Source organism: Ailuropoda melanoleuca, chromosome 14, assembly GCF_002007445.2.
Source record: "Ailuropoda melanoleuca isolate Jingjing chromosome 14, ASM200744v2, whole genome shotgun sequence".
In the NCBI taxonomy this organism is placed as follows: Eukaryota; Metazoa; Chordata; class Mammalia; order Carnivora; family Ursidae; genus Ailuropoda; species Ailuropoda melanoleuca.
This window is the reverse complement of record NC_048231.1, coordinates 50,630,546-50,645,756: the sequence shown is the minus strand read 5'-3', so window position 1 is coordinate 50,645,756 and position 15,211 is coordinate 50,630,546. Positions and strand designations below refer to the sequence as shown.

General features: G+C 45.6%; 1 protein-coding gene across 6 annotated transcripts in view; it reads left to right on the top strand.

Moving 5' to 3' along the window:
- Positions 1-15,211, top strand: part of PTPRM (protein tyrosine phosphatase receptor type M) — a 784,719-nt gene that overhangs the window by 743,810 nt on the left and 25,698 nt on the right. For all 6 annotated transcript variants that reach the window (XM_019797919.2, XM_011222861.3, XM_034642281.1 and 3 more), the window contains one exon: positions 11,657-11,773. In XM_019797919.2, the coding sequence (XP_019653478.1) occupies positions 11,657-11,773 (117 nt within the window). The remainder of the gene's footprint in view (positions 1-11,656; positions 11,774-15,211) is intronic.

The window sequence follows — 15,211 nt, the reverse complement described above, 5'->3', positions numbered from 1 at the left end:
GTGTTCTGCCTTGTTGGGAACAGCCAACTGCTATTCGTTCTAACTGCAGACATGAATTAATGAATTTTCCATGGGGAAGACAGAGCAGTCTCATATCTCTTTCACACACCTCCTGTTTCCCTGCTGTGGTCCATGTCAGAAACCTTAACCCCTCAGAGTCTTTGTTCATCTCTCCTGTGGCTCTCCTAGTGCACGTGCGGGTATTAGGCGACCTCTCCACCTGCTGGGGGTGGGGGGCCAGAAGGACAGAAGGGAGGATCCCTGCCTTTAAGACACTGACAATCCAATATTAGAGGCATGACACACGATTGTATACCAAAAGCAACAAAGCATCCTTGGGTACCATTTTGCCCTCCCCTGCCAGGGGACAGGACCCTGGGCAAAGACTAGCTTACCTCCTCTGTGAATCCTGAAAGGCTGGACACATAGAAAGTATTGGAAATTAGTCAATAAGTGTTTTTTGAAGAAGTGGAAGAGGGAATATGTAAGCTAGTGCAAAATAACTTATTTGATCCAAGGGAGATTTCTGTCTACTGCCCTCCTTCCCTGCTGTCATCCATGTTGGGAGAACAGGCTGAAATCTAAAGTCACACATTTTTGTACAACGAAGTCATTATGGGTGTGAATGAAGGTCACTGCAGCTCTGTTGGTTATGACAGAAATAAATCTACATTTAGCCTACCTGATTAACCCTTTTGTATTAATTCTCAGTTCAGCCTAATCCGTTATGTCCCTTAAAAAAAAATTAAAAAGGCGAAGTGATTTTTTTTACCTACTGGACAATGAGTTGTAAATTAGGCTTTGGAGCCGATTCTTGCCCTGCTAGGAGTCCTCTGACGCTTTCCTATCAGCCATCTCCAGCCCTGCCACGGAGCGGGATATTGCAGGATCAAAGCACACGTGCAGGTCTGAATACCAAGTGTCTCTCAGCACACGCTCCCCTGGCTCCCTGCCTGATGGCCAGCTGCGCATCGTTCAGCTCTTTAGCATTCTCCGGCCGACCCCACGGCAATGCCGGCTCTCCTGGTCACCACCGTCAAGCCCTGTCGCTCGCTGTGTTGCCACAACTGACTCGCCCTGGAAGGTCCTCACGCTGGTCTCTGTCTGGGATCCTGAAGAGTCAGTGCTTTCCTGGCCTGGCCTTGGACCCTCTCTCGACTCACTCCGTTCCCACCAGCCTGATTGCAGTTGTCTAGGTGGGCACCTGCCTTAGTGTCTGTAGAGCGCTTAGCGTCCGTGTGCAGCAGATGGACAGGGTGCCTGGGGCCAGGGCATCCTAGCCCGAGAGTTCTATAGCACAGCCCCGGTCACGTGTGTACCTGCACGGGCCGCATATGCTGTAGTTTCTCAGCAGTGGGCTCAGATGCCACATGGGATGATTTCAGGGCTGCGGTAGCCCTCCATCTTTGTTCTGCTCACATGAGCACCTGAAAATTGCTTTTTCTCCCACTTTGCACACTGCAGTTATATCCTATTCTTCAGTAATTTTTTTGAAACCCACAGTAAGTGATGTCCTATCTCGAATGCAAAATTTTTTTCCCTTCTCTACTTTCTGGATCTACCAATTTCATCTTCTGAGGCCTTGCTCTGCCTTGCCCTCAAGGCTTGGGGTTATCTGGCTGAGTAAATATGTGAGTAAATTCTGGGCTCCTTCCAGAGAAGAGGGCCAAATAGTGCAGTGAGCAGTTTTATGACCATACACAGCTTCTCTTTTTGGGGGTTTACCTCTCTTCACTTTAGACTGTCTCCTTTGAGATACAGAACCCTGATCCCTTAAAATTTTTGATGGACAGAGAATTTTTATTCTAGAAAAGCAAGGTACATTCATCATATCACCGAAGATAGATTCTTTCATAGATTCTTGTTATAGGGTAGAGAATCCAAAATTAAGAGTGGGTTTGTGGGAGTTTCAGTCCATTCAGCTGGCTGAATCACATATTGCCCATACTCAGGATAACTTACGTGATGCTCAGTCAGGAATTAGGTAGGTCATCTATCCCTGTCCCTAAATTCTTCAAAGTCTCTTGATCTGTTTAGCAATTCCTATGATAACCTAAGGAAGAGGACAGAAGAACAGGCCAGGGAAGCCAGTAACTCATGTACATTCCTCTTTGGGGCTTCCTTAACCCCTAGAGCCATTGATCTTCCCAACGAGATTCACTGGAACAGGTGCATATCCTCGGAGTATCTCACAGGAATTTAGCCCAGATCTGTGTTTCTGAAATTAAAGCTGATTGTCTTCCCAATCCTGGCATCAACCGTAGAGTGTGAGCTGTTGTAATCAATAGAGCACGTGACATGCTACACTTTTGAACCACAGAGGTGCTGGCCTAATGGTAAGGGGGCACAGTGACAACTACCACTAAGACCTAGTGGACATTTCTCATACGCCAGCCAACGCGGTGGGTCTTTAGGCCCGCACCATGGCTCTGTGGTGTAAGCATTATGCTCTCCCCACCTCCCAGATAACAAACTGAAGATTTCAGACATCAAGAAATGACCCAAGGTTATGCAGCTAGCAACTTTCGGCTCACGATTAGAACTCCAAAACCACACTCTTGACTACTATGCGATATGGCTTCCCAAAAACCTCATTCTAGAGTCATGTAATCAGGATAATTATCAAATTTGGGATAATTTGAACAATCATATGACCATACTCTCCTCATCTTCAAATAAGGAAACTGAGGACCAGAATGTTTCTGTGACTTTCACAGGGTCACATGGCTAGATTGTAATACAGCTAGAATGAGTCCCACGCTTTCCTGCATGTCAGCCAGGCCTCTTTCCATTACACCATGCTGTGTCATCACTAAATGTGATTTTCTAGAGAGGTTACCTTTTTCTATCGGTGGTCCTTAAAAATAAATTTTGTGCCTCTGCCTAGAAAAGTGTGTGTGTGTGTGTGTGTGTGTGTGTGTGTATTGGGAGTCATGTTTTCAAGAACATTTCTGGTCTGTAAATAAGCCAGAGAGGTCATATCCTGGCAGCCCAGGAGAGGCAGGAGGCCAAGTCCCTGAGCTCACCTCTAGGAACCCTGAGGTGTATCCATTATGGTAATCACCCCATCTGGCTTCTGCAGGCAACCAGCCACTCTCTCCTCCACAGCTGGTGACAGAGACGCCTGACACGTGAACCTGGGTCATCACCCAAGCCCAGCCGGCTCACGTATGCATCCCCACATCCAGCTTGCACTCCGCCCTTAGCATCCCATCCCACTTGGGCATGGGGGCAGCTGGCTCGGCGGCAGAGAGCCCTGAGGTGGTTCCAGAGATTGCAGGCACTTTCACAAAGGGACTAGTCCCCTTTAAAGATGTTAGTCCTGCAGAAATCCATTTCCTGCATTCTCCGCCTCTCCTCCAACACCCACCTTCTATCCCAACACCATTTCTGCTGTTTTAAAACATAGCACCGAAGTTCAACCAGGATAGTGTCAGAAGCAACTGGAGATCATGAAACAGGGACTGTTCCTACTGCTGTCCCCCCACCACCCCGACAGGGACTCAGGACCACGCAGGCCTCCTAGAGATGCCTCTGCCAGCTTTCTGCATTTAAAATGCCTTCCCCGCCCCAGCCATCCACAGAGACGGCACTTCAGCTTTCTGATCTCATCTGTAATGTGGGCTCCCTGGTGCAGCTTTGAATCTCTTCCTTTAGAAGTAATATTCTTTCCTCTGACTTCTAATAGCCGTTCTCATTTTGTTAATTTTAGCAAACATTTACTTGTGCCAAGCATGTTCTATCGAAGAGCTTTACGAACAAGAATCTAGTTAATCTTCACAAACGGTTATTATTATCCCCATTGTACAAATGGGAAAATGGAACCACAGAGAGCTTAGGTAACATGCCGAAGGTCACACAGCTGAGAAATGAAGCCAAGCTTTGAACCCAAGGAGGGTGGCTCCGGGAGATGTGCTCATGACTACTAACCTTGCCTCTCATTTGGTGCTGAGTTAGATTTGTTATTTCCATGCCTGTCTCTTCACGAGCATTAGAGCCACAGCTCGTTCCTCTCCTTGCTCCAGCAATGGCTTCCAGGCTGTCTGAATGGCTGGCAGGACAGTCTCGATACCACTGCCCTGAGCTCAGACACAGGCGTGGCCGCACTGAAGGCACAATGTGGACCCCTTCAGTTTCCTAGTCTGCCTCTGAATCTCTCCCAGCTTCGGATTATGTGTTTATAAGATAGAGATAATACTGTGACCTCACAAAATTAGTGTGAGGTGACATGCAATCAGATCATTCTAGGGCTTAGAACGATTGTAACCTCCACACGGTCTAGTCAGAACTCTCTCGGGACTTGCATATAGTCAACAGATTTAAAACTTTATAAACATGAAAACGCCTGTGTAAATCTAAATTGTACCTAAATATGGGTCCTTTTTCTCAAAGAGCTATCAGATTTCACCCTAAGAAATGTCCCCTCGGGAGATATATAGATACAAATATAGATGCAGATATAGATACAGATATAATGTTATCATTGCTTAAAGGATTTCCGAAACTCATCTTTCAGAATCATCTTTAGAACACGCTACACGCACTCCCTATTGTCCTCAGCGATGGAGAGCCTCCCTCCTGGGGCAGGAGGACTTACCTTTGGGGAATGGCTAAAGGCAAGGCCAAATCTACTGAATAAGGTGGGAACAAGCCGTCTGGATAGATGCATTCCTTGGAAGAGCTGATGCTATCTGATCTAGTTGGGTAGGACTCCGTTCATCCACATGAGCTAGAGAGAAAAGTAACAAGACCGATTCCTCAGATGGCCTGTAAGGTGACCCCTGAAATTCCGCAAGGTCCATATTAGTCCATCCATTTCTTTGCAGTTGATGAAAACAAATGTTATGGATATGGGTGTGACCTTGTGCGCTATTACAAGTATTATATATAATATTAATTAATACGTGCGGTTGGAAAACCAGATAGAAACCCAGGAGCTTGGGGGGGGAGGGGTTCAACAGAAGCTTGACGATGTGAAAGGGGGATTTACCCAGGCTGTGAAGTGCTTTTCCCAAATTCAAACTACCAGACCTCCAGAAGTTCAGGATTTAGTGCCAGTTTCAAAATGGTCTTCAAGGATGTTGCCTGAGGGAGAGCCCAGGGCCAAAGGAAGCAGGTCTGGAACTAGGAACTAGGAAACCTCTTATAAGCCAGGTACTTATGCAAAGCCTTGATCTACATTATGTCAGGTCATCTTCCCAACCTCCCTATGAAATCAGTGCTATCATCTCATATTATTTAGGAGTGAACTGAAGCTCAGAGAGTGTAAGTCACTGGCTGCAACACCACAAGCTAGCAAGAAAAAAAAACAAATGCTTGTCCATATGACTTCATCGCACTCCGTATTTTCAGGGTATTTAAATGAATAAATGTTTTTATGGCTGTGATAGCACTGTAAAAAATTTTTTTTGGTTATAATAAATCTGTTCCCTTGGAAACTTGGCTGGCAACTGCTCTTGGCTGGGGATCTTTTTGGTAACTGTGCTTCCAGCAGCGTTCTAGCTCTTGCTATCCCAGATGTCTATCAAAGCTGTACTGGGCTGGCCCCGCACACAGCTATTAATAGAACTGTGGTCATTCTCCCTTTGGATGGCTCTTGTTAAAAAAAAAAAAAAAAAAGCCTGTTGAAAACCTCTTGACAGATCAAAACTCTTAACAGTGACTTTTTCTTTTTCCTCCTTTCTACCCCTTTACAGTTGGGTTTATTGGACTACATGATGGTGCCCCCAGTTTAAGAGCTAACATTCAGTTCCTTAAGCCTTCTTAACTATGAGTTTCTTAGCAAAATGAGTCCTAGGACCCATGCACAGTGTACATAAATAGACCTTCACAGTGGGCCCCAGGCTCCTTCCTGCGAGCTGCTAGAGTTGGTGGGAACAGAAGACACCGGGAGAAATACAGCAATTTGTGATCCTGAATAAAAATGAGCGGTAGTTTCAGAGTGTGCTTCTGTTCTCTCTGCTTGTCCCCAGCCCTCGTCATACCCTCTCCCACCTTAAAAAGGCAAGGTAGCTAAAATCATTGCAAAGCTTCCCACCTGGTATCGGTGCCCGAAGCCAGACCTGGCAAGACTGAAGAAAGTATAATCCGCCTTGAGTTCCCTCCCCGCAGAGAGCCTTGGACCTGGCACCGGCGCTTGGGTCTGCAGCCTCTCCCTCGCCCCCATCCAGCTCATCACCTGGAGCCAGTCACTGGCCGTCCCTGCACCTGCCTTTCTTCCATTTCTTCACTTTAGGACACAAAAAATGGAAGGAATGAAGAGGACAGGACGGAGGCCGGCCATAGCCCGTGCCAGCTCTTTCTCTCCGGCCGATCGCTTGCGCTCCCTGAGCCACTGTGTGCAGCCACAGTCAGGAGAACACAGCGATTCCAAGGGCTGGACCGCAAGCGTGAAAGCCTTCTGTGCGGCCGTTGTAATGATCTTGAAAATGAGTGCTTGGAAACTGGCTGTCTCCGGGATTTCTCCCAGCTCTATCGAAGAGGCATCGCCTCCCTGCAAACCACAGACACCGTTTCCTAAATTCTGTGAGAGTTCATCAAAGCACCCTAGTGGAAGAACAGACTGCTCCCAAGTCCTCCCAGTCCCCAGACGATGGTTTGCAGGACAGAAGAGTAAAGGGGCCACTGGAGTTTCTGTTTATTTGGTTTTCCCTTCAGAAACCATGCACACATGTCAAACTTCGTCCTTGTTCCTTCTCCAGAGAACCCCCCTTCCCCTCTCCAGGCCCTTCATGGACTTCTTGCCCTCTGAACTCCTGCGGTCACCTGTAGTCCGGATCACAAAATTATCACTTAATTATAAAAAGAAAAGAGGAATATCCATTTTTTTTAATGAAACATCACTGGAGCAAATGTTTTCACTGCATTATATCTCTTATTCCAGTGGTTCCCAAACTTCTCTGCACTTGGAGTCACCCGGGGAGCTCCGAGGAACTACTAATGCTTGGATGGGCACAGAGCACGGCCGAGACTTTGGAACTGAATAACCACCCTCCTGCGGGCCTCTAATGTGCAGACAAATCTGGCAGCCCCTCCCTTCATTTTAGCACTTCGGATACAGGGACTAAAATCAGCCCCTCCCTACAGATGGAGAGCCGGAGGTGGGGCAAGCTTGAGGGCCTTACCCGGGCTCACGTCCACCTCCGGGAGAGGGCCGCGCTCCGCAGTCAGCTTGCGTTGTCAATCCGTGCGACTCCGTGCGTGCTCCACAGGTCAGCAGCATCACCGGGGAGCTTGTCTGAAATGCGAATTCCGGGGCACCACACGGAATCCGAAACTGGGGTGCAGCCCTGCTTGTTTTAACAAGCCCTCCAGGGCGTTCTGATGCCTGCTGAAGTTTGAGAACCTGCTCTGGAGATGTCAGGATGCCCTGATGCTAATGGTAATGTGCTGCCAGCCTCAGGTGCATAAAGCCCCCCGGGGTCTTCTGCCTTCATTGTACTTGGGATCAGCTGACTGGTTAAAAATGACCAACCTCGGAGTTTTGTTTTTTTTTTTTTTTAGGCAGCTAAAAATCCTGGAATTACTGTTTTCTGTACGGTTTCATGTTTGTGGATTTTAAACCCAACAAAGACACCCCCCCCACTTGCACTTGGAGGCAGGGATTCCCTCATGCACCCCCGCAGCTCTCCCTGGTGATGCGCTGGCAGCCGCGCCCGGTAGTGGGGCCCAACGCATAGCCCAGTGGAACAAGCGGCGCCGCCGGGGCACCCAGGTAATTAGCTGGGCCTGATCAGAGCCTTGCTTTCTGGGCTGGAAACTCTTGCCTTAGGTAATTAGGATGCATGGGAGGCACAGCCTGTCCTAGAAGCTGTGCTGGTAGCCCCGCGCTGCCAAAGGCAGCCAAGCCTGGCGAACGAGCAGAGGAAAGAAGCATCTGGTTCTACAGTTCCCGGGCTCCAACAGGTGCCCCCAGACAACTGGTCTTAATATCTCTGTACGCAGACCCTAGAGGCTGGGAGGTGATTCAGGCCCCGGATTCCCCAGGCACGGAATATCTGCCTCTAGAAAAGCATACGCTCCTCTTACCTTTTTTTTTTTTTTTTTTTACAAAATAATAACTTGACACCTGTCCAAGCAGTTAAAAAGACACTAAAACGAACCCAATTTAGAAAGGTTTTTAGTAGGCTAAAAACAGATGTGGCAAGCCATTTCAGGATATTCCCGGAGATGAGATGGAGAAGGCGGGCTTCCAAATGGTGCGTCCGCCCCTTCTGGGCCCGCCCAGCCAGGTGCCTCTGCACTGGAGAAGGCTCTACCCATAAACACGTTCTGGAAGGAAACAGCCCCAGGGCTTCCTTTCTGCTAATCACTGCTCTGCTCCTGTGATGCTTTGGGCCCGCGTGGAGGTAGCCCCCTGCGGAACGCTCCGAGCGGCCCGCATCTCTCTCGTTGTTCATGCGGTTCTCTTGGAGGGCGGTGGCACCTCTCCCGCAGGGGCCCGGCTGTACTTAAAGGCCCTCGGCGGCCCCAGGGACCCAGACAGCAATTCCTGCCGCCGGCGCTGGGGGTGCCCGGCTGCATCTGGGGGCCGCGGGGGGTGCACAGGGGATCTGGGGGGCCTTGCAGAGCCGACCACAGAGGGCACGTCAGGGTCACAGTGCCTGTGGAACCCTAGCTCTCCCAAGGGAATTGGAAGAACTGTCCCGAAGAGAAACGCTAAGCCTTCGATACATTGGAGGGGCTTCTGGTGTCCCTGACTCCAAGGCATTGAAGCCCCCCACACCCATATTTGTTGGAAATTTGGGATGGGGAGGGTTAAGGAGTCTAAAATAGAAAGTGAACCTGCGATATGTCCTACAGTGATTGCATTCTAATAAGGTATCTTTATTAGATATGATGCACCCAGTATAGAACAGGACGCAGGTGCGGGCTGTGTGTTTTGTTCTCTTGTAATTTTCCAAGAAATACATAGGTTTTTGAATTGTATATTCATTCCATCGAAAACTGTTTAATTTTAGAAATGCACATACAGGGGCGCCTGGGTGGCACAGCGGTTAAGCATCTGCCTTCGGCTCAGGGCGTGATCCTGGCGCTATGGGATCGAGCCCCACATCAGGCTCTTCTGCTAGGAGCCTGCTTCTTCCTCTCCCACTTCCCCTGCTTGTGTTCCCTCTCTCGCTGGCTGTCTCTATCTCTGTCGAATAAATAAATAAAATCTTAAAAAAAATTAAATAAAAATAAAAAAATAAAAAAAAATGCACATACACACTCCCCCTGTACCTATCCACGAGCTTCTGCTTGCTTAACTGGAATCGCTGAAAGGTAAACGCAAGTTCCCAATACAGAAGGGACTCCAGTATATACCTGTAAGCATCTTTGTTAATTAGCTTTGTGAAAGTAATTAGGCATTCTATAAGTGAAATTAGGGTTGCTCTCAAGTTAGACATCATCACAAATATGCATGATCTGCCCAGATTCACATTACGTCTAGGAAAGAACTGGAGAAATTATTCTCCTTATTACGGAGTATTTTAAATGCAGCAAAGGTATCCATAATGTAAGTCTTTGAAATATTATATATAAGCCATAATACTTATAAATATTTATGCTTTATAAAGTCACAGATAATGTTCCCATGAGGAAAAAAAAAAAGACTCCCAAAGAAGACTAAAAATTTAATGAGGACAGGGACTATCTTTGTCTTATGCTCCACTGTGTCCCCAGCCCCTAACGTGTCTGGCTTACATCTTGCCAAGTAAAGCTAACAAGGCTTAAGTAGAACTGCACTGAATCGGCTGCCAAAATGTTTCTTGAGGAAGCAACTGAGATAATGACCAGCAGTGTCCCACACTGGAAATATCAGTGTACCAAGGTGTTTGGCATTCTGGAAAAGGTCATCTCAACCCATACTTCTTTTTGTAAACACTCCTAATCTGGGATTGTCCTCCCTGCGCCAAACCTATGATTTTCTCCACAAGGTCAATTCTCTATGGATCTCTTACATGCTTAGTGTATACGAGACACACTGGCGGATGGTGCAGAGTTTGCAGAAATAAGCAGTACAACACCCTTCATGTGCAGACAGGTAAGAAGCAGGATCAGGCAGTGTCAGAAGGACATCCTGCTCACAGAACAGGCACGTGTTATCAGAGCATTAAGAAGAGAGAGAAAGAGAGAGAGCTCTTTCGTCTATGGAGGAAAGACTTTGAAGGGGTGTGGTATTTGAGATGTACATTGAAGAATGGATAAAATCTTCAGCTGGGAAAGTACTAGTAGGAGGAGGACGTCCACACAGAAGGAATGGCATGAGTAGGAGTTTGGATCTGGGCGAACCACTTGTCTTTGAACATAAAATGTATGTGGATAAAAAGGACAGTAGTAAAAGATATAGCAAAAACATTGTTAGTTGTGGCCAAATAAATACATGCCAAGCCAAATTTAATTTCTATTTAATTTCATGGGTAGTAGTTGGAAATAGAAGCTTCTGCAGCAGGGCATGTGAATGCCACTGGGATTACACTTTGGAAGGGTTTTTCTGGGGTGGTATGGGGACAGTGCCCACACAGGAAGTACCAGAGCCTGAACTAAGATTGTGACAGAGGGAATAAAAACTTGGAAAACATATTTGAGAGATCATTCAGAAGTACTCTTAGCCTTGGCAATTGGTTTTGGAGAAGGAATTGGCAGATTTTGTGCCTGGGTAACTGCAGAAATCATGGTGTCATGGACATAGGGAGTCAAACAAGGGCAGTTGATGGGGGACCAAGGATTCTCTTTTAGACGTATTGTCTTTGTGGTGCTGGAAGGATCTCCATAGGAAATGCCCACAGAACAGGGTAGAAATTGAATTCAGCACTTGGAGAAACAGGGCCAGAGGCACAGAAGTCATCCATCCACAGAGGAAGAGCAACGGGAGTGGGTAGAGCTGTCAGGAATTCAAGACCGAAGAGCTGCCCCGGGGACGGCCACCTTGGCCTGGCCCAGCCTCCTCCTGCTCTTTCCTCCTTCCAGGCTTTCACTGAAGTCTGAAAGAGCTACAGGACCAAAGAAATTAATTTGCCAGAAAGGACCAAGTCTAACAAATTTCTTCCACCTGAGAAGTCTTTAGATTAGAGGCTTCTGGTAACATGGAAAGACTGCTCTTATTTTACCAAGTTTTGTATATAGAATTTACTTAGATTAAAATGACTGTGTAATTTTAACTTGGGAAAACCACATAGTGACTTCCTTCTTCAGACAAGAATCTCTAATCTTGACCGTCGGCTCTGATTTCCTGCTCACACCTCCTCGAAAATGTTAAGGCAACTTCTGACCTAGAAGAAATTTTAAATTTAGAGGAGGTAAAATGTTGTTAACTACCTTCTATCATTTATTTTTCCAGGCCCTTCCCTGAATAGAAATAAACAGGAAATGAATGGTCACAGTTAACTGGGATATTTGCTGCAGAAATACAACTTGTTAACTTTAGATTATTTTTCTAGGCTTTACTACTCTTAGAACTCAAATTTTGTTTTCTTTTGGGGTGAGAAAAGAAACACAAGTGATCTAAAAATTAACCTCGTTCTTAAGTGTGCAGCTCAACTTCTGTTGTCGTGCGCAAATTTTATCCTGTAAGTTGCACTGTGACCCATCATTTGGGGAGCTCCAAAAGAGAAAACAAAACAAAAAACAAAAAAACACCCTAAACCCTTCATTCCCTTTGTGTTTTCTACAGGTCAAATGCTGCAAGTACTGGCCAGATGACACAGAGATATATAAAGACATTAAAGTCACCCTAATAGAAACAGAACTACTGGCAGAATATGTGATAAGAACATTCGCTGTTGAAAAGGTGAGTTTCGCACTACTTTGAAAAGCTATGGTCAGGCATTAGTGAGACTACGCTCGTTAACTTCCCTGGGGTAATTTCTGTGTGGTCGTACCTGAATGCAGGTAGGCTCTATCTAGTGATGCCTCAACACTGCACCTTGCCTCCGAGTCTAGAATAGCTCAGTTCCATCTTTGAAGTGAGTCATTCCCATTTCATAGGAATCTGTACGTGGCTACCAAATCAAAAGATAAGGCCGATCTGTCTCTTTCCCTTTTCTGTTTAACCTGGTTGACATTGTTCGGCCCATCTCTCTTTCTTTGTTCACAGTTTGATAAATGTCCATGTCATATGCCCGTATGGGTTTCCCAGTAGTGAGTGAGTATCAGTGCGGAGACCTAGGTCCTAATCCCTCCTGGAATCCCCCTTCTCCCTTGAGGCTTTTCAGGCCTATGGTTCCCTGTGGCTGATGGATTTTGCAGGGGGAAGTGACCTACCTGGAAACATAAGTCAACACGGGACACTCTTGCATGAACCGGTCCCTTCATTCATCCTCGCTCTCATACTGGTTTTAGCCTTTGTACTTGCCGGTGTCGGGTCATGAATGCTGTGCTGTGGCTCTACTCTGCCTCATCCCATGTGCATGGATGGGGCCTCTTCTCTGGGAAGCACTGTAGGGCATAACAGGGAATTTCCTTATTCCCCCTCTTTCTGCTGACATAGGGAGGGGCCGGAGGTGAAGCAAACTGCAGTCCATCCAGAGAAGTGGCACAGGTAGGCTGTGGGGAGAGCGGAGGTGATGTGGCTGAGAAACACTCTTGCCTTCCAATCCTCCTCTTGCCTTGGATAAAGGGCACACACCGTTTTGTCTCAGAGGTCCACAGACTTTTCCATCGAGAGCTGATTCCGTCTAGCTGAGCCCTGCACCGGCCATTACAATTTTGTCGCAGACTGGTGCAGTGAAAGCTTGCACTCTTCAATACCAGCAGGTCGCCTTGGAGGACCTGGTTATAAGTGCACTGCTGGGCAGTTGTCTCTTGGCCCTCCTCTTTAATTTTCATGGCATCCAAATGCACTTTTGGGATTAACAAGACCAGTTTTGGAAAATCAAGGAGATGGCAGCCTCTGCTTGTTGGCTAATTTACCCTGATGTTTTGAACTACCTATCCCGTTTTTCAAATCCATATTTGTGATAGAATCACAAGGCTGAAAAGACTTTAGTTTATTTTAATCTGTTTCTCATACTATTTAGCATTTTTTTTTCCTTAGCCTGTCTTTTTGAATAAGTAGGCAGGAGGCTTGGGGACTTCAAAGAATGTGGAGTTCTGGTTGACTCAGTTCTTCAAGTTCTGAACCTCACACTTTGATGTGTCTTTTTTTTTTTTTTTTTTTCCCTTCTTAGGCAGGATTGGAATTGGAGGATTTTTGTATGGCTCTTGGCAAGAGCACTCATGAATAACTGCATTAAAACAGATAGTGATAAAAGACCCTCAATATTTTTTTCTTTAAAAAAAATCATCCAAAGCCATCACTTAAACATGGAGTTCTTTGAACAATAGTCAGCTCTCTAATAAGCTAAAAATGCATCTCTGTTGCTAAAGGAAGGGTTTGTTTGTTTCTTTGCTCTTTTTTTAACCTCTTATTGTACTCTCCTACATTCCCAGCTGCACAGAAGTGTTTTTGAAATACTCAGTTGTTTTAGTCCTCAGACAACCAGCAAAGAGTCGGTGGAAGGAAGGGAAGGATGAGGGGCTTATTAAGGATTTGGGGGAAATCAAAATGACATGCTAGTGATTTTCTAACTGGGCAATTGAAATCCTTAAGGAAAACAAATCATTAGTACTTCTGTGGATCACTTCTTGTAGGTTTTAAACTTTCTCATTAGAAGAGAAAGGAAAAAAAAAAAAAACCAGTTAAGTATATACTTTGAGAGGCCTGCAATTCTGATTCTATTTTGAGAGTATGTTGCATCAAGGGACCCAAGGTGAAAAATGGATTTGGGCTTTACTCTGCAAAACAAACAGATGTGTTGCAATTTGAAACTGATGAGTTCTTGTTTGGCATGGGATTGTCATCTTTCCTTTCTCCTGCAAGGGATGACTCAAAGCTAAATAGATTTTAAATAACAAAGTTCCCATTGTGTCGGCAAGAAGACAGCTCAAAAAGTCTCCATGGACCTAGGCTGCCCCATGAATCTATCCCTGACCATCCTGGCAGAAAGGAGGTTGACAGTGGCCACCAAAATCTGTCTCCGAGAAGGCAGTGGGAATATGGTCCTGCCCTCGCAAGGCCAGAACATGTAGTTGGTGATTGATTCATTCCAGAATATTTATTAAGCATGCACTTTGAGCTAGGCACTATTGTGTCTAGGCTTCTTCCTTCCTATTGTATTTACATGAAAAATGAAGTAAACATCACCTTTTTATGTAGCATTCATGCTTGTTATAATGAAAAGGAACCAAAAAATATATATAACTGATATCCAGTTGGGATATTTGAGCTGCAATCAGTGATCACATCAATAATTTTCCCCCAAAATATATTATAGAACAGCAAAAGGGGAAATTACCATGCTGATGAACAAGAATGAGGCTGGCTCAGAAGCAATGGCTTTTGCTAATCTTGTCAATAGTGAACATATTAGAGGGTACAGGCTTATTTGAGGAAAACGTTTTCTGCATGCCAGAAACTGACATTTACCTTGCTCGGAAAATGAGTCGTAAGAGAGATCAGTTGGGGGCCCATTTCCTGATGGCTGGAGTTCCGAATTTGGAGGATGCTGGAGACAAAATCTAGCAAAGCTAGGAAGTGAAGATCTCAAGAAATTAAAATTTAAAAAAAAAAAAGTGTATGGGAGAAACAAATGCTCTTTGGTCCTCTTGGGAATAAATAAATATTTATTACAGGCTTTCCCACTTTATGGAACCACCCGTGCCCCAGTCGTCATATGAAAGCTCAGGGGGGCTCTCTAGGGAGCTGGAGAGTTATACAGTCTCCACTATTTGTCTTCTGGTGGAGACTTCGGGCCCGGCCAAAATGTTACCATGGTTTAAGTGGTAAGAGATGTGGGCTCCTAACCACCAAGCAGAATTACTCTGGAGTCACGAATATATTTAGTAGATGACGGTGCAGATTGTCATTTCTGAATCCCTGATGGTTTAATTCCTTAATGCTTAAACTCCATTAAAGAATAGCATGATTTTCAAAGAGAAATAAAGTTTCAGCATTTGTGGGTTATTAAACTAAGACGTATTAGCACCTTGACAGCATACAAGTCTTATCTTAAAATCTGTAATTGGTTGCATCTTTTAGTCTTTCTAGGCACATTAAAAATTCTCAGTTCTTAAAAAAAAAAATCTGAATTTCTTCTTTGCTTAAGTGTGTGTGAACAATGACCAATGGTGAGTGTGACAAGGTTAGTGGGTATTTAAGCCATAGGCATTATCAAAAAAAAAAAAAAAA